Raw genomic sequence first — 26,067 nt, 5'->3', positions numbered from 1 at the left:
AGGAAAGAAGTAACACATATGACATATCAAATGTTCGTAGTCCCCAATCCACATACACTCCTCCATAATCCATATCCATAGTTCATACATACATATAAGAGGAGGAAAAGAAAAAGGAAAGAAATATAGAATTGAAGACTCAAATTGGTCATCACTCATCAAGCATCATCCAAAAAGGAAGGGTCAGCAGCATCATATGCATCGGAGTTGAGCCCATTGTCATCGGAATCATCTCCCTCCTCAACATAATGGTCGTCCTTCTCTGTGTCTTCTAGATTTGCCTCTACTTCCTCCTCTTCCTCCGCCACACTCATCCTTTGTGAAGAAGATCTAGTGTCCCTAGGAGGGTCGTATGTGCCTTCTGGATTTGCCTCTACTTCCCCCTCTTCCTCCGCCACACCCATCCTTTATGAAGAAGATCTAGTGACCCTAGGAGGGTCGGCTGTTGTCCCTGAGGTCTCAATGACCATATCCTATGTCAATTCTTTATGCCCCTCGACCTCATCATCATCAACCAATCACTCCAGAGCATTATCCATGTTTTTTAATCTGGGGGGGGGGGGGGGGGGGGGGGTTTCTCTCAGCAAATCTGCCCTTCAAGTATCGATTGAATTTTACATAAACTAGATCATTGAGCCTCTTTGTTTCAAGCTTGTTTCTTTGCTTTGTATGAATCTACTAAAATCAAATGAAACTAATTAATGTCACAAATTTACAATTGACATAGTAATTAGTAATTACTAATTACTAATACAAATTCGTAAACGGCAAACTAATAAAATAGATTAACATCTCATAAGTACTCCAATTCCGCTCACAACAAGAGGGAGTAGTGGTTAGGCTTAGGATCTAAATGCCCAACTTTTGTAAGTTTGGAGCACTACACCCATGTTGGCTCCACCAATTGGCCACAAATTGATAATGAATTACGATTACATATGAAATATAAAAAACAAACAATAAACATGAAACTTGAACATGAGGATTGGGTTAACTGGATCAATTTTGGTCCTTTGTCTCACCGCCATTGGACTCCCAAAAGACTTCAATGCCCACTCGTAACTTATTAGCTCATCAATGCATATAGTCTTAGATATCTTGATTAGAGACTAGCACATCCAAATACTTATTATATCCAATCATAATTGGGTCATTTGTGTATATCGCTATCAACATAATGAAAGTTGGGTTTAAATAATAACCAACAGTATACAATGGTCAATGTAGCTGCCTATCCCACTTCTCATCAATAATCTTCCAAACTGGCTCATAGTAGTTCATATCATTATCCAAATTGGGGGCTATCTCTCTCTTGCAACTTTTAATTGCCTCATGTATGTAGCTCATGGTGGGCTTGTCACTGTCAACCATGCGAAGGACTTTGACAAGAGGAAAAAATACTTTAAGAGCATCCTCCACCACTAGCCAAAAATCCTTAAATAGCACAATATGTCTCACCTTCTTCCCTTTCTGAACCCTGACCCATTTGCATGCTCTCCAATCATCAGAGGTGAACATCTGCCTCAACTGAACTCTCCTCGAATGTTTGTTATGTAGACATAGGTACCAAGTAGCAAATCTCGTGATCCCCAACCTCACTATCTCCTTCTTCTTTGTAAATCACACATCATGATGAGAGTAAGGGTGTGTTTATAAATGAAAGCTATAACTGACCTGGCCTTCTTAGCTGCACCTGCAATCTCGCTCAAACCTCCAATAGCCTCAAGCATGAGGTCTATATAGTGTATTGCGCATGGTGTCCAAAAGATATGAGGGTAGGCTATGCGCAACAATATGCACAACAAATTAACAACAACAACATTAGGAGCAGCATTATTTGTGACACCCTTTATAATATGCTGCTCCCCAACCCCCTTGTTGTTCTTCTCTAGCACTTTAAATATGTAATGGGTATCATGGCTATCATCAAAACAATCCTTAAAGGACAATTCACAAACAAATTCATCTGACTTATTTTCTTCTTGTCACTCCAAGTATCAGTCATATCAGAAACCCCATACAAAGCGCATGCATCCTTCTGTGACTCCACAATCTCCCTCGTGACATTCATCTCTTTTTTCAAAAGAGTCTATGAAAGCCCATATGGGGTTGGGGGCTTCAACCCAAGCTCAAATTGGAATGCCTACCTCATAAAACCACTGCGCAATGTACGAAGTAGCTCTCTCTCTCTCTCTCTCTCTCGTCCTTCTTGATTTTGTTTTCAATGGTTGTTTGCTTCTTCATTTTCTCACCTACAACTTCAAAGTCAGAACTCGAAAAAAACGAATCTATAGAGGCCCCCAAACCCGAGGCCTCTTAGGCCCCCCACCCCTAAAACCAACTGCAACTCCCTTTCCTTTCCCCCTAGTCTGGGCCTGGGACATAGTAGGTTGCTTCACCTCATCACACCCCTCCTCATCACCATCATCAAAATCATAATTAACACGAACCCCCAAACCTTAGCTTTGCAATGCATGTCTCTCTTTCTTCTTTTTTCTTTTTTACTATATTTATATAATTTTTTATCTCCTCCCTAATCGCATCAGGAACCTTTTTTATAAGGGGCAACATCACCCCTGATACCAGCAAGATGTTTCTTGAATGGTTTATACCACCATTTGTATCCTTCTCACAATAATTGCATCTTATGCAATTTAGATATAAAGGGCTTGGGTTATAGTTGTATTTCCTGATTACCACTTTTATTAGTACCTGAAGAAGACATCTCAAATTAATACATCAATTTGAGAAACAAAATTTTCACTAACCATGATTGCATGATCTTCAAACTTCCACAATTGAGATGTTTTCCAATATCAAAATCTTCTAAAAAACCCTCCAATAGGCCTAAAAGATTTCCAAAAGTAAAAGCAAACGTAAATCCAAACTCAAAGGGAGATATTTGAATCGATGTTTCGAAACTTTGAGAAATCCTTCAATCTTATGGAAATCACAAAATCTCAAATTTTTGACGTTTTTCTCTCTCTAAAATAGTTCAAATGGGATTTACGTTGCATATGAACCTAACTACCCCCCTTTTGTAGGCCACCTATGCCTAAGCAATGCACCCAGGTCCCCTTGGCCTGCCCAAGCAGGCTACTTTTTAAATCAATGCACACAAATTACCTTCAAACTATAGGACAAGCCAAATGCAATTGATGTTCATCAAGAATAACACCACCTCAACGAATGGTGGAGAGTTTAATTTAAGAAATTATTAAATGATGAACACAACAGGAAAATAGGGGCAAAAGGAATTATTGGCATAAATGAGGGCAGAGGTCATATATACATTTGTACGATTAGGATATTAGACGTGAAATAAGCTTTGAAAAGGATGAAGATACGAAAGGTTTTCAGAGCAGATAGTATCTTGATAGAGCTTAAAACCAGGGGTTTTACACAAGGTATTCAAAATAAAAAAATTTAAAAAGACTTTACAAAAGCTTCAATTGAACCTTCGGAAATCTCCAAATTACTACAATCAAGAGTATTACAAACATAATAGTCCTTGACTCACAATAACAACCTTACAACATGCGCATTGCTCTTTTACAATATGATTGAATCAAAATACATCAAAAGCAAAGACTAAATAAATAAATGCGCATGAGTTTGATATCACTTATGGGAAGCCGATTTAAAATATTCACCGTGCGAATACTGCATCGATATGGGTACAACCCTTGCTATCACTCGGAACCAATAGCGCAAGAAAGCGTCGTTGTAATCTAATCTCGAGAAGCAATCACACAAGAACCACACTAGAAGCGACATCACTCTATAAAAGAGATCAAAGGAACATCACGTGGATCACAGAACAATGAGAGCCAAAAGTGGGAGAAAATGGAGCCAAAACGGGCTAAAAAAGAATTAGGCTGTGCACTACGGTTTGGTCCAAACATCCAAACACTAAATGGGATTAAATGGGTATGGCTTGGTGCATGAGGCACACTAGAAGCTCACTATTATGCACATCATACTTGCATTTACAGCAACATAGATGACATAACAGTTTGCACTTAATAGGCTCAAAACTACACCATAAGAAAGCATATTATGAAGGCTCTTTAACATGAGACTAAACTACTTCAAGATGGAACGATGAAGTGACAGAGCTTAATGATGTGAGTCATTACAGCAGCATACTCTTTCAAAATAGTAGGTTGTTCCAATGGAGGAGTGCGTGATGAGGCTCACGAAGCCATGCTTCCATTATGGAGTGGAGAGCATGCATTAATTCTCACTAAGGGGGGAGAGACAAGTGTGAGATGAAGAGAAGGAGCAATGGGAGTGGAGCGTGGACCGCTTGAAGACCAGAGATCAAGAAATAAAAATGAGGCAAACGATTGTTCAATGAGGTGAGATGGGTCCTATTTATAAAAGTTCCATATGTGGGCATATAACCTAGATTAGAGCTCGACGCCCATTGAGTGATCCAAGGGTTGAGAGGCCAAATACTTAGCCTTATCAATCACTATTGGTAGCTATCACATGAATGGTGATGATCAAGCACACCCTTATCACCATGCCCATAAAACACCTCCAAAACTCCAAAAATTGCATAAGTGCCCATCAAACCTTAATTTTCAGTTTGATCACATCTCAACCATTGATTTTTAAGACATCCAACCATCACCATCAATTTTGAACTTGAATTTGAAAAACAAATGCGGGTGGCGTGCCACCCTCTTCTTTCACCTATTTTGTTAAACTTGCACTCCACTTAACCTAATGGAGTATCATTATCATGGGGGAACATTACATCATCGTATGTCATGGTGTGTCCCCCTTATCCTCTTACCACCAATCACAACTCCTCATTTTGAAAGTCTAACGGTCCTCAAATCACAAAATTACAATATTAATGATTTTATGGAAAATATGAAAACCCTACATATACACATGTATAAACACATGCCACCGCAAGTGTCCCACACATGTGCTACAAAGCACTACACATATCAAGATTATATGTAACAACCAAACAAGGTCTTCACGCCAAAGATAGGCCTATCACCTCATACAAAGAGGGCAATCGTGGCAGCCCTGAGCTTTGCACGTATGGCACCCATTGGCCATTTGTGTGTCACACGCCACGCATGTGGGCGTCCTCATGTGGAATTAATATACAACAAATTTAATAAAACATTTTTCTTCATTATAATTCTTTTAAAAATTATCTAAAATCATGATAAAACAGTTTTAACCATTTTCCATTAAAATATCATAGTCTTGCACTTCTCATAAATCTGGATGGGAAATTAGGATCCCACAAGAGGTTGGGCTATAGGGTACTCCAGTGGGCTAGACCCGAAAACTCAATCCAATTTCTCGGACCACCCCTATAAGTCATAAACTGAAGTCAGGATATGAGTGAACCTGTCAAAGCTAACCGATAGGTGGTCGGACTCCAGGTTGTTCAGTGGATTACAGATTCCTCCTAAGGACATGAACTCTTGCAGATACGGGGTCCTCTCTCAGCACGTGTGCACAGTTCTGATAGGTGGATCTTACCTTATCAGAATGGCTTCCCAAAATGTGATTGTTCATGCACATGCTGTGAGGAAGCTACATTTGTCAGGGATTTGGGCTTATGTCCTCTAAGAACCCAACTTAGTTCACATAGGGCTTATACACAAAATATCTCAAACAATCCAGGATCCACTGATCTCCAAACCCTGGCTCCATAACATGAGACAAACACAAACGTAGTGACCCTGACTAGAGGAAACCCTCAATCCTCTCAGTTTACAATATGGTCCAAGAACTTCGCCTCATTCAATTGGGGTTATTTCAAGTTATCTAGATCCTAATACACAAAGATCCTGGTAGCGATTATGTTTTTGGTCACTTCCACTATGACTCTGAACAGTGCTGGTATTGCACAAAAGGGACTTAAAAGGTCATAATTCCAATAGTTTAGAAATGTATGGGGGAGATTGGCATTGACTAGTTGACTAAGTTGTTCAATAAGGTGCTGAGAACAAAGAAAATGCCATACGAATGGAGGAAAAGTATTCTGGTACCTATTTACACTATCAAATGAGACGTACAGAATTGTGCGAACTATTGAGGGATCAAACTTATGAACCATACTATGAGGCTCTGGGAGAGAGTGATTGAGAAACACCTAAGGCGTGAAATAAGTGTATCTAAAAGCCAATTCAGTTTTATGTCAAGGAGGTTAACAACCAAAGCTATTTTCTTACTTAGGCAACTGATTGAGAAGTTTAGGGCGAAGGGAAAGACCTCCATATGGTCTTTATTGATCTAAAGAAGACTTATGATAGAGTACCTCGAGATTTGATTTGGTGGGGGTCGGAAAAGAAAGGAGTTTCCAGACACTGCATCAACTTAGTGAGAGATATATACGATGGAGTGCCAACTAGCATACGAATAACTAGTGAAGAGACGAGCGAGTTTTCAGTGACAATACGTCTACATCAGGTTTCAACATTAGCCCGTACCTTTGTCTTAGTTATGGACGATTTAACTAGGCACCTACAAAATGAGGTACCGTGGTGCATGTTGTTTGCAGAAGACAGTTTTAATTGATGAGACCCGAAACAACGTCAACAAAAAGTTAGAACTTTGGAGGGATGCTCTAGAATCTAGAGGTTTATAAATTAGTCGAACTGAGACAAAGTATATAGAATGCAAGTTTGGTAATAATAGGAGTAGAGATGCGGAACAAGTTAAGATTGACGGCTAGGAACTACCAAACAGTGTACACTTTCGATATCTTGGGTCGATAATCTAGAAAAATAGAAAATGTCGCACATAAAATTAGAGCTGGCTGGGCAAAGTGGAGATGTGCAACCGAAATTTTATGTGGTCGCTGCATACCAATGAAATTGAAGAGCAAGTTCTATTAGACAACTATGAGACCAACTTTGCTCTATATAGCAGAATGTGGGTGGTCAAAAAGCAATATACCTATAGAATGAGTGTAGCAAAGATGAGGATGTTGAGATGGATGAGTGGCAAGACAAGAAGGGATTGAATTTGAAATGAATACATTCGGAAAAACTTAAGTGTGGCACCTATAGGCAATAAGATGAGAGAGAGTAGACTTAGGTGGGCTGGCCATGTGTGGCGCAGACCTAGTACAACACTTGTTAGGAGGTGCGAATTATTTCAAGTGGAAGGCTAAAAAAGAACAACGGGTAGGCCCATTGATCTCTCCTCTCTTCCTCTTTTAATCTCAACAGAACTCTCTAGGAACTCTATTGGCAAGGTAAAAACACCCACGATGAGATTCAATTGTGGGTGCGGGGTTCCAATGATTGTTACCCACAATAACCTATGGTTCTCTTTCATCTAAGTTTCTATATAGTTGAAATGATTTTCGGTTTCTGAAGTATTAAAATGTCTTGTTCAGATTTCTCTACCTAAGAATTAAGAAAATCTTCAACCTATGAAGCCACTGCAGAAAATAAGCCCCAATGAAAAATATTTAGGGCTCCATCACAGGTATGTGGCATTAAAGCCACTGTCAGTTCCAATTGGTTCTTTAAGGTATCTCTTCTCAATTCACAGAGAGACCTCCTTCTCCTTCTCCTTCTCTTCAGTCTCTTTTGATTCCGTGTTCCCAATTCCAAACTTTTTATTATCAACTATTATGAACATGTGCTAGTGTTTTTGGTATTACTTGCTCTGATACCATATGAACCTTTGTTTGAGAGAGTATGTGTTTAGTACCTTGGATACTTGCTATTATGTATGAATTCACATAGTATGAATAGAAAATAATATCTTCAATCAATATGGTACAAGCTAAAGGGACGTGCATTGCACAAACTCATTTTCAAAAAAAATTAAATACATAAAAAAATTTATGATATCAAAATAAACATACACAACCATAACTAAAGTATATTAGGCCATGGTAGAGACAAAGATTTTAAGAGACAATAAATATGAAAATGGAAAACAAATATCAAGGAAAAAAGCAACATGATCCAATGGCGTGAAAATAAGATATCACATCTAGACCCTAAGGCCTAAGCCATCAATACAAACATAACAAAAGATGATATCAAAAACTTACCTTGGGGTTTCCTTGAGAAAAAGCCTATTTTAGAGGGACATAACTGTTGTTACTGATTGTCTTTACAAAATTAAAGGCCTCTAAGAAATTGAATCTCTTTCAAAATAAAACCAAAGCCATATACCCTTCCAAAAAAGAGGATGTATATATGAGAGAAAATTGAAGGATATGTATGAGAAATTTTTTACTCCAAAAAGGTTGTCTCATCCTTTTAAAAAAGTAGGAATCTATCCTGGTAAAAAATTTAATAAAGATAAAGATAAGAGAAGTATGCCTAAATATAAATCCTAAGTAAAAGAAAGGTCAATCCAACTTAAACTATCTCATGAAAGACAAACTCCAGGTATCTTAGCTTATTAAACTTGCACTAATCTCTCTCTTTAACGCCTCCAAGATGGTCCTACCTTATGTTTTCTCTAGCATTAGGGTTTCTTTCTAGTTGAATATTGTGTGTACTACTCTTAGAAGTGGCTTAGTGTATGATCGAGTAGATATGAAACATGGACAGTAGCAAATAAAGAATAGCAGAGATAATCTAAACCCAGCCTTGAATCAGGACTCACTAGGGTCCTGAGCCCAAGTCTAGCAAGTCAACCCTGCCGAATCTATGGACAAATATCTATGTAGGGGCTTAAAAGGTCAGTCTTGGGCTAGACCCAGGGTATTTCAATGAGACTCACTTAGGGGCCCAAGGCAAGTCCACTCGAGCCAATCCCAAGTCAACTTTGCAGTGTTTTTAAACACTGCTGCACATGCTGACAGAATGCCTAAAAATATCCATGAAAAGGTATGGTCTAAATAAAACAATCAAGTGCATAAGGTGAAAACTTTAATTGAACAGTGAAGATCAATAAAACTCAAAAACTTGCAGGAGAAAACCATTGAGTCAACAATTATTTTAAATCAAATATGCTCATAATCATAAAATAGAGGTTTCAGCAGATGGTCATGAACAATTCAGCACCTCCTGCGGATGTTGAAGTGACATTTTGATTACGCTCGGATGCCATGATTCACCACGTGCAAGAGGGATGCTCTTAAGTGTTGCACCAAACAATGAATTTACCATCACTTGCAGACCATGAAGGCAATATGGCAGGGAAAAATATGATGCTATAACCTGAAATCAACAGTTGTACATTAATAAGATGACAAACATTGCCAATGGATCATCCTCTAGGTCAAACGCAATCTTCTTTTTCATTTGAATTGTTGTACCATATAGGCAATTGAAGTGTGTAGCCAGAGATTATGCCAAAAATATGCATAATGTCAACTTACTGATGAGTCTAAGTCATAAGTAGAAGATTTCATCATTCCTGTGAGGTACGCTTCATCCCAAGGTTCCACGCCATCACTACTTCCACCACATATTTTCCGCTTAAATTCTCGGATCTTATGAAGCTCCTATAGAAAATAAGGACAAGTTAAGGAATGTTTATTGTACAGCAGCCAACCTTCCACCGGAGATTGAAATAAAATACCTCATCAGCTCTACACTTGACAATCTCACTCAACTCATGCAAGAAAGACATCACAACTTCAGATGATGATGCCATGTTTGGAAAAGTAGCAAATTCAGCATAAGATTTGTATCCTAATATCTGAAACAAAATTTATGTTAGTGAAAGAAACATTGGACGTATACCTCCCAGCATTTACAGTAAAAAATAATAAACCTTGATTTTCATTGTTTTCATTTGCCAAGCTTTGAGTTCCTTAAGACAGTCATGCATTCATCAGTTAAAAGAACATTCAGAAAAGACAAAAAAATGAAAGTCCTGCTGAGAACTATTTATTCACAGTGGCACTGAGTGTCAATACCCTTGCTTTTCTTGAATGAACATGCCAAAGATAAACAAGCTCTTATTCAAATTTCCAGCAATGAGATAACGCAATCTCCAGTTGACAACTAAAAGATAAACATAATTAGGATGTATGTCAAAAGCTTACAATCCGTGAATGGAGTCATCTTGAGACACAAATTTATAGTATTAGTACTAGATGGCATAGTCACTGATATACTAACAGTGACTTTTCTTGTTTTGGTAAATTAAAAATTAAAAGGCATCCAATTAAAATCAAATTGCTCCAAAGGAGCATACAGACAGACTGCATGGTGGCGGGAGAGAGAGGCAAAAGTCAAGAACAGAGAAAAGCTCAGGATTGGGAAGGGAAGGAAGAGAGGGACTCAATGACATAAGGGTTCTTGATACACCATTGTAGAAGGGTGGGGGCCCTATCCCAATGAACACCTCTTCCTTCTCATTTCCAGACCAGGCCAATAATTACGAGGGAGGAAAGAAAATGTGGGGTCCTAATGCACTGACAGAGACTTGAACAATGAATAAGTGCAATCTTCAAGTTCACAACTACAGGAAAATATTTGATATATTTCTGCCTTTAGCCTCGATTGACCCACACCAGTGATGATGTGACAGCAAAATTGGAACCTGGTACATCCAGCATTATCAAAGAAAACTACAACTACCCAATGGAAGATCTTCAATTTCAATTGTACTATATAAAAGGTAGAACACAATATACTTTTGCGAGAAAACCATGCGTCACAACTTTCCAAGTAAAGTTAACAATGATATTAATATCACTTTCAGCTTGGAGCAGAAAAATATCATTTTGGGGTAGATATTAGACAAGTAGATTAACTCCGCCATGACTGGTTCCAAGCCGGTCATGCCGGTCCCAACTCCCAAGCCTATTAAAATAAAATCCGCATGGTTATGAAAATCATACACAAAAAATAAAATCTGGAATAATTTCTCAAAAAAAATAAAATCAGAAAAAGGAACCTCTGCGAGTTCGTGACGAGCTGCTATGAGCTTATCAAGGACACCAAGATTTGCTTTTGGAACAGAATTCCCAACAATGTATGCTTGCTTCCGGACCTATAGGAAGAAAAGTAAAATTAACATAAAAGGCTAAAGATTCATGTGATAGAAGTAATTGATCAATGTAACATCAATTTCGAGGGGATGGTAGGAATATACAAAGCATTCAATCAATACATAAAACATCACTCAATGAAACATCACTCAATGAAGCTTAGGTAAAATTCAAACAAGATATTCACAGCCTAGTTGTTGATGATATTTTAATAAGATGATAACTTGGGTGAATGGGTTTTCTGGCAATCAATTGTGTATTTCATTTATCTTCACCATAGTTTACCTATTTAAAAACTAAGAAAATGGAACACAAATGAAATCGTCAATCAATTTAGGAGAACTTACAACACAAAATATGAAATATTCTGCAAAAAGCATAAGCATATTAGCAAAGTATTATGGAAAGAAGATAAGGCTACAATTCATACATAAGCATTACAAACTTCAAGCATTTATGCATAAATACACAACATGCCACAAAGTGGACTTCACTCCCAACGAATGTGCCCATACAACAGGTAAAAAGGAGCACACAAGGCTAGAAGCACTTATTTTGTTAACAGCGCTTGCTCCTTAATAAAGAGTAAGCATATGTCCCAGAATAATGTTTATCAGTTTATTCATCCACTAAATTTGATAAGGGAGGCATGGTGAAGAGTACTTGCACTATCTGGGGGAAGAATTGGAATTCTTTGCAATTTTTATTTTCTATTCACATTTTCCATGCCTTTCATGATGAGGTATTACTAACATTTCATGGTTCTTAGAAAAAAGAGAACAAATTGAAGTCGGTCTCGAAGATAAAACTAAAAGACACTTTCAACACAACTTTTAGGATGAAATCAAACAAATAGTGTGCCCAACTTGGAAAGGGATTATTCCTCCAAGATTTCTTTTCAACAGGTCATAAAGAATAAAAGATAAGTCAAATATGAATCAACTCATGGAAAGAAATTCGTCCCTAACTTTTCCAAAGAAATAACAATAATAATGATTGCATGTCCCTATTAGGTCAATCCATGAACACGCAGAGAAGACCTCATTGACACCCTGCTAGCTGTTCCTTTAGGTGGATTCGTGGTTGGTTATCGATATTGAACCTTCACCCATTCTCAGGCTTTTACAAAAGGTGTTAATGCTTGGTAACATTCCCTGCCTAATTCATGAATACATTGGAAGGGGTTAAATACTGAGACTTAATAGGTAGAACAATAATTGTGAGGCTTTTTCGTTTTTTAGCAAAGGTTAACTTTTTGTATTAAGTAGTAAATTGTATAATTGTGAGGCATTTTTATGAGTAAGAATAAAGAAAAATATCAATATAATTATCAAAAGCTGGACCTTCTCCAAACACATCACGTTTTTTGTGTTTCATGCGGTTCAAAAGTTAGACTTCCAACTACCCAAACACAAGTCTCAAGCAGTAGCATCAGTTTTTCTGTATTTTGGGTGGTAACAAAGTTAGACTTTCAAATTGGGGGGTAAATAGGAACAAGAAAATCCAAAGGAGGACCTCAATGTAATATGGCCCAAAATATAGACTTTGTGGTAATATTGCATCTTTTGCCCTATCCATACGTAAATTTCTCTTTAGCATTTTCAATGACTTAAGTCTCTCGAGCACTTCATGGAGATGCCTTCCCTGGTTCTAGGTCCAAATCTAAAACATCCATTTTTCTATTGAAAGATCTTATTCAGGTTTGGAGAAAAAACAAGCAAACGCAATTGCATCATTTTCCATGAACTAAGTTTCCTGAGTTAAATGATGGAAAAGCCATCCTTCCTTCCTGGCTGTGAACCAAGAATGAGGTGATTTCTCCATTTTTAGAAAAAAATTCATCTCTTTTGGACAAAATTCAGATTAAGATGGGTTTTGGCCCAACGTGGAGAATTTGGATACAAGGTTGTTCAAGGGACGCCGGCTTTTGATTAACGACTTGCTCGAAGGCTATTTCACTGCCTCCTGGGCCAAGGGGATCCCTTGTTGCCCTTATTTTTCACTTTGATTAGGGATGCCTTCTCCAAACCGATCTACAGACTATATGAATCCGGACATTTACAAGGCTTTTACACTCCTAACAGGGGTCCAAAGGGTAACAACCTCTTATGTGCAGATGATACTGTTATCTGCTGCAATGCTTTCCTTGAGATAATCTTTGGCTCTTCCTAAGATGCTTCGAGCTTTCCACTGGTATGATTGGAGTAAGGATGGAGGAACAAGAACTCCAATCATTAGAAAAACATTTTGGGTGTGGGTGGAAAGCATGCCTTCAAAATATTCAGGCCTCCCCTTATGTATTGGTAAATCCAAGAAGCATCTCTGGGACATATTGTTTTAAAATTTAATAAGAAACTGGCCATCTGAAAAGCTCCTTTCCTTAGGGGCGAAGATGACACTAATCAAAGCAACCCTGGCTAATACCCCCATCTTCCAAATGCCTTGTTTCAAATGCCCGGATGGTGGTGACAAAACTAGAAAACCTTATGAAACATTTATCTGGTGGGGTTGCAATAGTGAAGCAAATACCATCTTATAGCCTGGGATAAGATATGCCTACCAAGAAGTCAAAGACGTTTAGGAATAAGGAGGTGGAAATGATATAATGTAGCATTATTTGGTGCATGGTGGTGGAGGTATGCCATGGAAGATTATCAGCGAGAAAGAGATTATCCCGGTAAAATATGGAGTAGAAGAAGGGTGTTGGTTCCTTAGGTGTCCCCACCATAGAGAATCTAGTGCATGGAAGAGTATTCCCCAAAGTAGGCAAGCTTTCTTGACGAAAACTAGATTCAAGGTGGGGTGTAGCCGCCAGATACAGTCCCGGAAAGGAACTGTGGGTGGGGGATCAACCCATGGGGTTTGGTGGCCTGCCCTCCTTGCAATTGCAAGAAAGCAAGAGATATCGATGCCGGAAGTTGCAGAGTGCAAGGGAAGCAATATCATTTGATCATCACCTTTCCACAGGGCTCTCACTGATGAGGGATGTCAAGAACTATTGCACCTCATGAGCTTGTTACAAGGCTTCTTCCTAAAGTCATGTCTGGATAAACTTGCGTCGCCCGATGGCAGCCAGGTGATTCTCGGTCGCCTCTTTCTACAATTTAGTCAGGCTAACCAATCCCACTTACAATAAGGTGCAGAACTTCCCAGTCCCACATAAAGTCCATGCCTTTGGCTGGATTTTACTTTCAGACAAAAGGCATGGACTTTACATTCAGACAAAACTTTGACAACTAACCAATTGAAAAAGAGAGGCCATCAACAACCCAACCGATGTGTAATGTGTGAACCAAATGAAGAACCAATCAATCACTCCTCCTGCAAAGTGAGGTTGCTCACATTTTGTGGTCAAGCCTCCTATGAACCTTCGGTTACCGATGGGTGGCTCTAGCAATCAACCAAATATTGATGCTTGGAAATGATTCTACAAGAGGTCTCTTACAAACTTTAAGCTTGTCTCTCTTATCTAGATACTCAAGAGCAGAATTTTGGGTAGCATCAGATATTGAATGGGGTAATTGAAAGGTTGTTCAAGTAGTGTGGTGGTCGTTATCAGCTAGTGGAGTATATCACCATTCTGCCACTTCATCTCTAGTCCAACTGTCAGGGAGGGAACTACCAGGTAACCAAATACAAGAGACCCCCTACCTCATCATTGCCTTTCTTGTAAAACACTCATCCTTTTGTGAAGTATTCATCATAGGGCTGAATTAACTTCAAAGGTTTTTTGATGTGGTTTTGATCATTTTATTGATATTTTCCCATAAGAATAGGATCGACATGATTAAGAGGGTTCTAACAATTGGGTTTTTCTAAGGGAATCAAGTGATCTAGAGAAGGACGACAAATGTTTGTTGAAGCCTATAGACCTGAGGCGAGACAATTGAGGAGATTCTCTAAAGCTGAAGCTTGAAGGTATTTCCAAGTCTAGTTGCAATGATAGAATCAACCATTAGAGACTAGGGCTGGGTAGTATTGATGCAGATCTAAGGAGTCGGGTTGGGTGGTTTAGTATCTTTTTGAGGCACAGGATTGGACCTTGCATGGTAGTCAAGAAGAATATTTTTCTTCCCATTGGTAGGTTAGACATCTGCCCCTGGTGCTTAATACACGATTCATCAGAACTGTACTGTTATAAATCCAGGATAGAGCACAATGTCCATTCAGCTGGCTAACAAGGTAGTCAATTTGGATGTGAGTTTGGATGTTCTTTATTTTAATGGAAGTTTCAATTTGGCCATCTCACTAACCACACCTTTGAATGCAAGTGATATCTTTAAAGAAACATTTCACAGGAAAAGAGAAAAAGGAAAATAGAACATCCATTCAATGCCAACATACCACATATAAATTCCTTCTTTAATAATGCTCTTGGTATGTTTTTGTAGGCTGGAAATCCAATATTAAGTCATCATACCTACTATGTCATGAATTAGAAATGACAAAGAGATGATTTCAAAATTAAGGGTATGTTTGACAAAAATGAATTTTTAAATTCAGATTTTCTAAAATTTGAATAAAGGATATGCTAGGTTTTCCATATGTTAAGATTATCTTTTTTGTTCATGTTTGACTGCCTACATATATTTGAAAGAAAACCAATGGTCTTTCGTCTCTAGCATATCTGAGTCTTCAACCAAAACCCAACTGAGTTTTTCACCTCAATCTTTGGTTTTGGCTTCTCCTTTCTTCATTGAAGGAGGAGACCAAATCCTTGATTGCGTTTAAGTATAATTATCTCTCAAAATTACAGAGTCATCGATCAAGTGTGAGAAAATCTCAGCCTCAGGATTGTTTATTGGAGCCTAGAAGCCTCAAAACCCAACCAAAACCAAATATCATCCCCTCTTTCCTCACCAGTTCAGTCTTTGGATTGAAGCTCAAACCAGACTAGAGGCGCACGAACCCACTAATTTCGCCAAATTCAAAGAGTGGGGACTTGTCTCTGTACCACCTCCGTTGCTACCTTATAAGCACCATACGTCTTTTCCCTTGGCTTTAATGCCCCTTCAAATACCCTACCGCTATCTCTCCAACCTTGTTCTGATGCACGTCTGCCCTAATATATTTACCGAACCAATACTCCTATCTCATAGGTCACCACATTTAATCTATGAAAGAAATGTCAAAAGGGATAATGTTTTCAGCACACACATGACCAAAATAGGCCATGTCAAAGCTTACAGTATTCTATTGGGAATTTAAATGGTCTTTAAAATGGTCGTGCTAAAGCTTGAAATCATCCAATACATTATAATGTTGGTCTTGAAAAAGCTTGACAACTGGATCACTTTATTTTCCTACCACTTTAAAGCTTAGAGTTCAAGCTTCAACATAGGTAGAAGAAGAGCAGATAAGCATAAGAGTGAAACCTTAAAGTTTATAAAGAGAGGTCTTGAAAATTTTTCACATCTGGGTTGCTTTCTCTTCTGATTCACCATAGCTTTCTTTGGTGATCCACCATGAGACAGAGACAGAGAGAGACAGAGAGAGAAAAATTGAAAACAAAAGAGGGAGCTGAGTGGATGAGAGGAAGAGAGATGCAAAAAATTTTGACGCAGAAATTAAATCTCACAAAATTCAACTACAAGTTAAATATTTGGAGATTCAGATATTTGGGAGCAATCTGAATATTAGAAGTTATGATTTGACCCTGTCAAACAAGGCATGTAAACTCATATAGTTAGAATTACAGAAGATTCTATATTATCATGAAATCTTATAATATTAGGGTGCTTTTAAACAGAACCTAAAGCATATATTAGAAATGCAACATGAAGTTACCTCTGCGTCTGGTGTCCATTTCAGAATGGAAGATAGTATAGCTGGGTCAGTGACTATCCGAAATCCTGACTCCTGCATCGCATCTCTTGCCTCCTTGGACTCCCTCAAACCACCTGCTCTATTACGATAGATTGGTTGAAGAAGACTTTGAATGCGTTTTGGAATACGTGTATTTGGAAATATATCCACTTTGCCTGGATCAATGATAACATTCTCACTAAACCTGATACAATCAAAATATGAAATAGTCATGAAATAGGTTTTTTGTGGGCACAAAATCCAGTAAAAGTACTGGCTTCAGACTAAGAAGAAAACGATAAAGAGTAGAAAAAATAAAAAGAGAGAAGACCAATATATAAGCCAATTTGGTTCATGAGAGATGATAAGTTGGATATTGTCATTCTAGTCCAGATGCCATGACATAACCGTCTTGACAAATAATCATATTCAGCACTGCAAGAAATATATCATAATTTCTCACGGCACAAATCAAAATATTCAACTGCGAATGACTACAACATTCTAGATAATGATTAAAGATAAAAGTTGCAATAGTGAAAAGAGTGGGTTTCTAGTATGGATACCTTGACTTTCTAACATGAATAAAACTGACTTGTCAGTAGAATGCGGTAAAATTTGGATCAAACAAATAATATCATTCATGAGATTTTAGAGTGTCTCACCTTTCAGCTCACACAAAAAGGAGAAACATTCTCAAGCATGAGAAACTAAATGATCTAGTCAATATTCAGTATATTCAAAAGTTGAAGGAGCTTTCAAGAGCACCATGAAATCAAACCCACTGCTTTGAAGGATGTCGATGACTTAGTGGGTGCGTGTTCGATGCTAGAGAGGATTAGGTATTCTCTGGAGAGGGATCGCAGAAACAACATCCGACACTATTCTAGGTTATAGGTTCTGTTTTGCAAAGAAGAGGGATAATAGCGGAGGATGAGGACAAGGAGGCTCATTCAAAGGGAACAAAAGAAGATCCTAATACGTTGGAGAGGAGGGCTGTATTAGGTTAGCAGCAAGTGTATAACTTTTGCCACATCTATTTCAGCCAACCCCAAATAGTTGGGATAAGGATCGGATGATGATGATGGATGATGCTTGTAATGAGGAGGCTAAGGATAACAGAGAAGAGCATGTGTCTTATATTAACTCCTCTCTTCCATGTTTTGAGTGGCCCTTATGGCCTTTTGAGAGTTTTCAGAATCACTTTTGCGTTTCTAATTTTATATATACCATGTTATTGAATTCAATCTTGACCTTTGTGAGGCGGTCCCGCACTTCGGGCTGTAAGCATATTAACTCTTTTTCTTTTTGGATATATCAATGGGGATTACAGGCCCCTACCCGTTTTGGAAAGAGACAATTTTTTGAAAGTGTTAGTGAGAATGCGGTCGCGACCTTTAACTGGGGCTCAAGTGGTATTACAACCACGAGCCCAGCCCGCCCCATTCTCAAGCATATTAACTCTATAACCATATTAAGTTTCAATGCAGATATCCGATTTCTATGGACGGTGTTGATGTTTCAATGTTTATACAAGCTACATTGCACTCATTACAGACAAGTATGCCACACACCCATAAACTACTTTTTTTTTGACAGTTCTCTCATGATACTAAATTTAAGAATAAGAAAATGAATACATGGGAGGCTTCTGCATAACCCACCCACCCACCCCCCGTCCAAAAAAAAAAAAGAAAGAAAAAAGGTTAAGCCACGTGCCCAGGTAAACACCACCTACCGCTTTTCAATACCCAGTATGTGCCTGTGCATAACAATCATAAGGAGAAATGCAACTTGACATGGCTCATTTACTATTAAAGAGCATCTAAGACAATGGGTAAGATCAGTGAATAAAAATATGGGAAAGTTCAATAATCCATACGATCATCTTCCACCGAAATAGTCCATATTATACTGTTACATAACACAGTTTCTCAAATAACAAAAGATGACAACCACTTTTTCGTTGAGAGACACAGTCCACTTTAAAAAATCATGAAACAAAATGCTTTCAATATGAAATAACTTACTCCCTTCCTAGCAGTGTAATTTCAAGGTTTAGTTGATTTACTCGGTCCAACTTCCCTGAGAAAAAGAGGTGTCATAAACAAAAAGATTATCAAATGCAATATTTCCATAATGAAGTGCGGTGAAGGTAGCTCCATTACCAGGGCATAGATGGATACCGCCTTTCTCAAAATCAATGCGAAGAGAGTGTGCTGCCCTTTGAGCTTCTGCACTTGCTAAAACACCTTCTTGTTCGGCTCTCACCACCGCCTTGTACAGAGTATGATTTGTATTTAAGAACTATAAAAGCTTCAACAACAAAATCAGAAAATGTGGTCGATGGAAAACATTACTACTAAAAGATCTAGTTACAAAATATTATTCTGTCTTTAGATGGGTTCCCAATTTACACCTTCAGGCAAAACTCAATGTGCAATGACACAATTTGAAGCATAAAGCCCGAAGATTATTATGCACTAAGGCAGTGAGAGGCATATGCAAGAAGTTGAATCAAAGGCATTGTAATTCATAGTTAATTTTCTTTTTTTCTGTAATTCACTTATGTGGGACGGCTTGGGCGTAGCAATTGAGGAAGAAAAGAGTCCAGCATTTATCCATTCTGAACTTCAAAAGATAATAAATAGGAATTTACAAAAATCCCATTTATGTTGAGATAGAGGACACACATGGGCAAGAAATTGTGATCAATCGGACCATTCCATTGGAGTTGAAAAATTAAGCACATACATGGAGATATTCATATATCTTCATTGAGGCTTTGTTGGCCTCTTCCACGTACTCCCTACATAGATTTTCAAGAAAGATAAAGATGGTGAGGGATGACTGCATCAGCAGAACGAAGCAACACAAGAAATCAGATCTGCGGCAGTGTAACTGGTAATACTGACCTGTCTGGGTGAGTGTTTCTACAAAGCTCGGCGGAGTCTACTACAGAGCACACCTGCCAACATGAAAGTGATTTCAAAACCTGAAGCTCTCTTCATGTAATCCAATCAAAAAAGTGCGCAACATATAAGCATGCATGCCTGATGCATCCTAGAAGGAAGTAGATCGAATCTCCCCCAGTCCCAATCAGAATGTTGAGAGATAAAAAGCATAAGGAAGTTGCTTGAATCCCAATCCCAAACAATGAAAAGTGCACAATAAGTAATGTTGTAACTTGTAAGCTACGGTGATAATGATGAACAAGTGAAGATGCTTTTATTACAGTGTCGGAAATCTCGTCCATGGCACGGATGGTTTCAGAGGATGGAGGGAGCTTGGAGATGTAAGCAATGAGCTCTCCAGATCTAATAAAACAGCAGCATACACATGCAACAACATAATTATAACTATTTGGCAGTGGTTTAATTAACAAGAGAGAAACAAAGCACGAGGAAAAGCAGTGAGCACCTATGAATAGCTTGGTCGACGAAGTGTTGAAAGCCTTTGGGAGTGTTAAGAATTGGGAGTCCATACAGGCCATTGCTCGCTTCTTCATAATCAATCCTTCTTGTGCAACTGCTGCTGCTCATAGAGGTAGAAGAGGAGGTTTCCTGCGGCAGAGTCGTGGTGGTGATGCTGTTGCTGCGGCACCCATTATACCTCTTTCTCAACATCACGAGTATTCTGTCCCTCATGATCATCTTCAGCATCATCCAAATGAAAATAGGACAGCGAGTTGGAGGAGTTTACTGTTGATTATCCTCCCCTCTTTATTTGCACTTAACTTGATAAGCAAAAGCTACCATGTTTACTTCCTTGTTATACAACGACATGATTAATTTCAGTATGGGCAATAGCATTTATAGTAAATATATAAATATTAGTAATCCACAACCTGTACACTGCACATATCAATTAAAGTTTCTATATCTACTTATTATAAAAATCAACAAAAGGTTCATAAATTAAAAACTTATTCAAAAAATTAAGTGCTATATTCCTTACTTTTTACTTGAAATTTTTTTTTTAACAAAATCAAGAAAAGGATTATCTTAATCCTCTATATCAACAAAACTTTATTTAGCATGGAAGCTATCGTGTAAAGATAAAGTATTTTCCAAATTTCTTATCTTAAATTAGCCTACGTTGTTTTTAAACGATAAAAATTCATAATAAGAGATCTGAAAGATTAAGAAAACATCACGATCCCAACTTAACTTGAAAATAAAAATCAAAGGAGTCCAAATTAAAGATGGGAATTTATCTTTATCCTATGTGTGCTAGGAAACCTTAATCACTAGGACTCTATGATGTAACTTATGCATGCTAAGAAACCTTATTCATGAGGACTCTATTATGTAAAAAGAGATGCCTAGCTCGTGAGCAGAATGAGAAATATCATATGTTCTTAAATCAAACAAAATAGATGGTCATTATCACTTGGTGATGATCGACGCATATACATCCTTTTTTAAAGAAGTCCAAAAGTTCGGAACATATCTTTATCCTATGCATGCTAGTAACCTTATTCATTAGGACTCTATTATGGAACTTGTGCATGCTAATAACCTTATTCATGAGAACTCTATTATGTAAGAAGAGATGCCTAGCTTGTGAGCAGAATGAGAAATATCAGAAGTTATTAAATCAAACAAAATTGATGGTCATTATCACTTGGTGATGACCGACACACATACATCCTGAGGAATTTAGTATATTTAATACAAATCTCCACATAATTACACTAGTTCCAAATCCGGATTCAGTCTAAGAATATTTAAGAAGAAACTTAATAAAATAAAAAGGTTCACTTGACCATAATTGGGGCATTCGACTCGTGAAGTTTCCACTCATTTAGGTCATCTTGACTTCTCCTTTCCACAAAATTTTCTGCCCAAAGTCCCTATAACTTCTTTTAAAATAAATAAAAAATGAAAGGGAAGTAGTCGTGATTTGCTTCTTGGTGACGGAACTACCTTCAGGGAAAAACAAGCCCTTGATATCCATCGTGCGCACCATTGCATCTCCAATCGATCATAGCCTACACCAAAAGTGTTTGGATTACCATATCATGTAATTTGGTAAATGTACCACCAAGCATCCAGAGTCTAAGAAAGGTGATGACCTTAAACTTTCCCTTAACCCATCCCATGCCTGGGTAAAGGGGCATGGTTGTGTTAGGTAGGTAGCCAACGAAAATTTTTGCCAAAACCCATCATGAATCCCGATAGAGGTTTGGAAGTGCATGGGTGAAATTGATATTGAGTGGCTGACGAAGTTGTTCAAAAGGTGTTGAGAACAAATAAAATGTCATAGGAATGGAGAAAAAGTATTGTGGTACCTATCTACAAGAACAAATGAGACATACAGATTGTGCAAACTATCGAGGGATCAAGCTTATGAGCCATAATATGAAGCTCTAGAAGAGAGTCATTGAGCAACGACTAAGGCCTGAAACGAGTGTATCTGAAAATCAATTTGGTTTTATGCCAGGAAGGTCAACAACTGAGGCTATTTTCCTACTTAGGCAACTGATTGAGAAGTTTAGGGCCAAGAGAAAAGACCTCCACATGGTCTTTATTGATCTAAAGAAAGTTTATGATAGAGTACCTCAAAATTTGATCCGATGGGTGTTAGAAAAGAAAGGCATCTCTAGACACTACATCGACTTGGTGAGAGATATGTATGATAGAGTGCTAACTAGTGTACTAACAACTAGTGGAGAGACGAGTGAGTTTTTAGGGACAATATGTCTACATCAAGGATCAATATTGAGCTCATACCTCTTTGTCTTAGTTATGGACGATTTAACTAGGCACCTACAAGATGAGGTACCGTGGTGCAAGTTGTTCGCAGATGACAGTTTTGGTTGATGAGATCTGAAACGGTGTCAACACAAAGTTAGAACTTTGGAGGGATTCTCTAGAATCCAAAGGTTTTAAAATTAGTCGGACTACGACAGAGTATATGAAGTGCAAGATTAGTAATAATAAGAGTAGAAACGAAGAAGTAGGTAAGATTGACGGTCAGAAAGTACAAAAAAGACCGCACTTTCGATAACTTGGGTCAATAATCCAGGAAAATGGAGGATCGAGAAAAATGTTGCACACAAAATTAGAGCTGAGTAGGCGTAGTGGAGATGTGTAACTTGAATTTTATGTGATCAACGCATACCAATGAGGCTGAAGGACAAGTTCCATAGAACAACGGTGAAACCAGCTTTGCTCTATGGGACGGAATGTTGGGCGGAAAAAATAATATACCCACAGAATGAGTGTAGCGGAGATGAGGATGTTGAGATGGATGAGGAGCAAGACAAGAAGGGATAGAATACGAAATGAATCTAATCGATAGGCGTAGCACCAATAGGTGATAAAATGAGAGAAAGTGGACTTCAGTGGGCAGGACATGTGTGACGCCGACCAAGTACAGCACCTGTTAGGAGGTGCGAATTAGTTCACGTGGAAGGACTAAAAAGGACAAGGGGTAGGCCCAAAAGAACGTGGTTGGAAGTAATCCGAAAAGATATGGGGACTTATAGCCTCACTGAGGATATGGCATTTAATACAGTAGAATGGAGAACCCGGATTCATGTAGCCGACTCCAATTAATTGGGAAAAGGCTAACATGATGAAGATGATGATGACCACCAAGCATCCAATGTTTTTGTTGACAACAATTGAAGCATTGGATGGTACTTGTATCAAACGAAAAACTACACACACTAAAGTAAGCAAAACCTTTACTTCCAAGAGCGATGGAGGATAATCTTGTTGCCACAATGTCGCATACCTAGTAGCTTGGATCTATGGTTTAGCAAAGAAGAAGATGGGGAAGATCCAAAATTAGAGAAAGATTCAAAAATCAGAAATAAAAGAAGCACTCGTTATTCTAGGGTTTTGAATAAAAGTCCATAACATCATCCCTCATAATGCTTGAGTACATCCGTTATTTAAGAAAACCCTAAACAAGACTTAATCCTAGCAATCCATCGAATCTAATTATGACCCTTTATTTTAAAAGATTTTAAGTAAATAAAAAGACATAAAAGACTCTAGAAATTACTACTTATGCCCCTAAGTGGATAAAAGGACTCAAGAAATAAATAAAAGACAAAAGAATAGACTCAATGACTAATTTGCCCTTTTTGTGGTTCATCTTGTAAACTTTAAGGTCGTCTCTCTTATCTAGATCCTCTAGAGTAGTATTTTGGGCTACATCACACAATTTTGCAGCTAATCAAATCAAAGATAGATTGTAAACGATACGACAACTGTAAAATACCATTCTTGTTTAATACAAATTACAATGATCATTAACAAGGGAAAAAAAAGGAGAAAAGATTGGAAAAGACTATAAAAGACCATATTTTGTTTCCGATGATATGCTTTGGGCAGTTAACAATTTGTGCCATGATCTATATTACATGTATCATTTTCCTCATGAAGTCAATTCGTCCATAATTATCATGCAATAGTAACCCTTGATTTGTTTAATTTAAAAATAACCTCTAGAATTTTCTCTCCTTTTTCTGGAGAGAATAATTGACTTGTATAATGTAAGCCTTGTATATCATTCTGTTTCCAAAATGCGTAATCAAGCAGCACGCATCCCAGGTGCTCTACATCGTAATATGTAACAAAAATTAGGGAAAAGCAATGTCCAGTTAACAAAAAAAGGTGGGGACTCATGGATATGAAAGCAAAGGAATGTACAATCCCACTATTGTCAAAAAAGGAGGGGACGATAAGGGTCTAGTGGATGGGCCGACGTGACTCCTACCATCTAGTAGCCACCCTTATTGACGATATGATGCGCAGGGATAGACTTGTAAAAAAGACATTTACATTTGGTTTTATTTATTTGGTGTTCATATGTAATACTTGATATTGTTGTAGGCATATTTGTATTGCTATATATTTGTGTATGTGCGTGTGTGTGTGTGTAAACGTCCAAGAACACAATGGTTAGTCATGGACGATCCATTACAGATTTAACTTCTTTCCTTCTTCACTTGTGCATAACCTCCATCTTCTTTCTTTCATGGTATTAGAACTTGCAGGCTGGAGAATGTCTAGGAAGGTGACATTTAACCCTAATTCTATTTTTTTCCCTTCCTAATTCGGCCTTTTCTCTTCTCAAATCTAAAGCCTTACTCTATCTTTCACCACAAACCCTTTCAAATCTAAACCCTATTTCTATTTCTTTCCTTTCCAGAGTCTTGATCTTTTCTCTTCTTAAATCTAAACCCTAACTCTTTCTTTCAAAACAATCCCTCTCAAATCTAAACCCAATTCTATTTCTTTCCCTACTTGAATCCAATTCGTTCTTTCCTACAAACCCTTATCTTGCCTATCTATCTCATATTAACCTCTCTGTTCTATTGATTAATGTTTTTTTTTTTTTTTCTATAATGTTAACTTTGTATTGTTGTATGAGTGAGTACAAGTGAAGGGGGAGACAGAGGACCTCGAGTACCCACGAGACGGGTATCTCGGTCAAAAAATAGGTCCCGAGACCCTATACAAAAGATTGGCCTTGTCTCTTGCCAGATAACAAAAAATTGTGGTGTAGCAAAAAATGGGGCTTATAAGATTGCCCGAGTACAATTAAAAAAGAAAGGCTAACTACAGTCCTGGGAGCCCTCTGTGATCCAGAGCATAAAAAGGAGATGGACCGGTCGGGGTCTTCCACACTTGCCCGTGCTCCGTCTTTAGCTAGAAGATCGGCGAGCTTATTCGATGTCTGCCAGGTATGTGTTCATAAAACGTTCATATCCCTGCATATGTAGTGAATTTCGTCAAAAATCCTTGAGAGGTACCAAGGAGGAGGGGAGGTGCGTGCTGCCCAAGAGATGATATTTTGGGCGTCTCCTTCCACCACCAAAAGTTGACCCCATGAGGGGTTGAACCTTTTGAGGCCCAAGAGAAGAGCCAAAGCTTCAGCGAACTGGGAATCTCCTTGTCCCACATTTTCCAAGTAGGTGAGAAGGATATTGCTATTGTGATCACGGAATGCCCCTCCTGCCCCTGAAGGCCCTAGGTTCCCCAACAAACACCCATCAAAGTTGAGTTTGACGGCGTTTTCTGGAGGGAGCTGCCAATTGTGAGGTCTTTGGTTCTTGTAAGGTTGGAGGTGCATGATATTCTCCTGCTAACTCAGAAACGTGTTAGAGGGGATCCCTACAAAGTCCCAGTGGATAGAAGCCCAAAAAGTTACTAGGGAAGAAACCTTATGGAAAAGCACTGGAACTTCGTCTTTGAGGCCTCGGAACACACTCTCATTCCTTTCTAGCCATATGACCCATATGGTAGCAGCAATAGCTGACTTCCACAAAGTTCTGCCGGCCTTAG

At 38.2% G+C, this 26,067-nt stretch overlaps 1 protein-coding gene across 34 annotated transcripts in view; it reads right to left on the bottom strand.

Annotated features, from left to right (window-relative positions):
• The window catches only part of LOC18444248 (Zincin-like metalloproteases family protein), a 49,632-nt gene that overhangs the window by 4,850 nt on the left and 18,715 nt on the right, over positions 1–26,067 (bottom strand). For 14 of the 34 annotated variants that reach the window (XR_016059294.1, XR_016059293.1, XR_016059286.1 and 11 more), the window contains 11 exons: positions 20,183–20,529; positions 19,998–20,079; positions 19,678–19,730; positions 19,517–19,571; positions 18,931–19,069; positions 18,793–18,847; positions 16,745–16,967; positions 10,864–10,959; positions 9,538–9,657; positions 9,335–9,460; positions 9,018–9,173 (listed from right to left, as the gene is read on the bottom strand). Coding sequence is in view for 16 of the 34 variants with exons in the window: in XM_020673612.2 (XP_020529271.1) it covers positions 9,018–9,173; positions 9,335–9,460; positions 9,538–9,657; positions 10,864–10,959; positions 16,745–16,967; positions 18,793–18,847; positions 18,931–19,069; positions 19,517–19,571; positions 19,678–19,730; positions 19,998–20,079; positions 20,183–20,427 (1,350 nt within the window). In the remaining 18 variants the exon portion in view is untranslated. Of the gene's footprint in view, positions 1–9,017; positions 9,174–9,334; positions 9,461–9,537; positions 9,658–10,863; positions 10,960–16,744; positions 16,968–18,792; positions 18,848–18,930; positions 19,070–19,455; positions 19,572–19,677; positions 19,731–19,815; positions 20,080–20,182; positions 20,530–21,690; positions 21,756–26,067 lie in introns of those variants that run through there. The other 20 variants (XR_016059295.1, XR_016059289.1, XR_016059287.1 and 17 more) reach the window with 6 other exon arrangements.

This window comes from Amborella trichopoda, chromosome 7 (assembly GCF_054954075.1).
Source record: "Amborella trichopoda isolate Santa Cruz 75 chromosome 7, AtrichopodaSantaCruz75HAP2 v2.0, whole genome shotgun sequence".
Lineage (NCBI taxonomy): Eukaryota > Viridiplantae > Streptophyta > Magnoliopsida > Amborellales > Amborellaceae > Amborella > Amborella trichopoda.
This window is presented reverse-complemented; position numbering and strand designations above follow the sequence as displayed.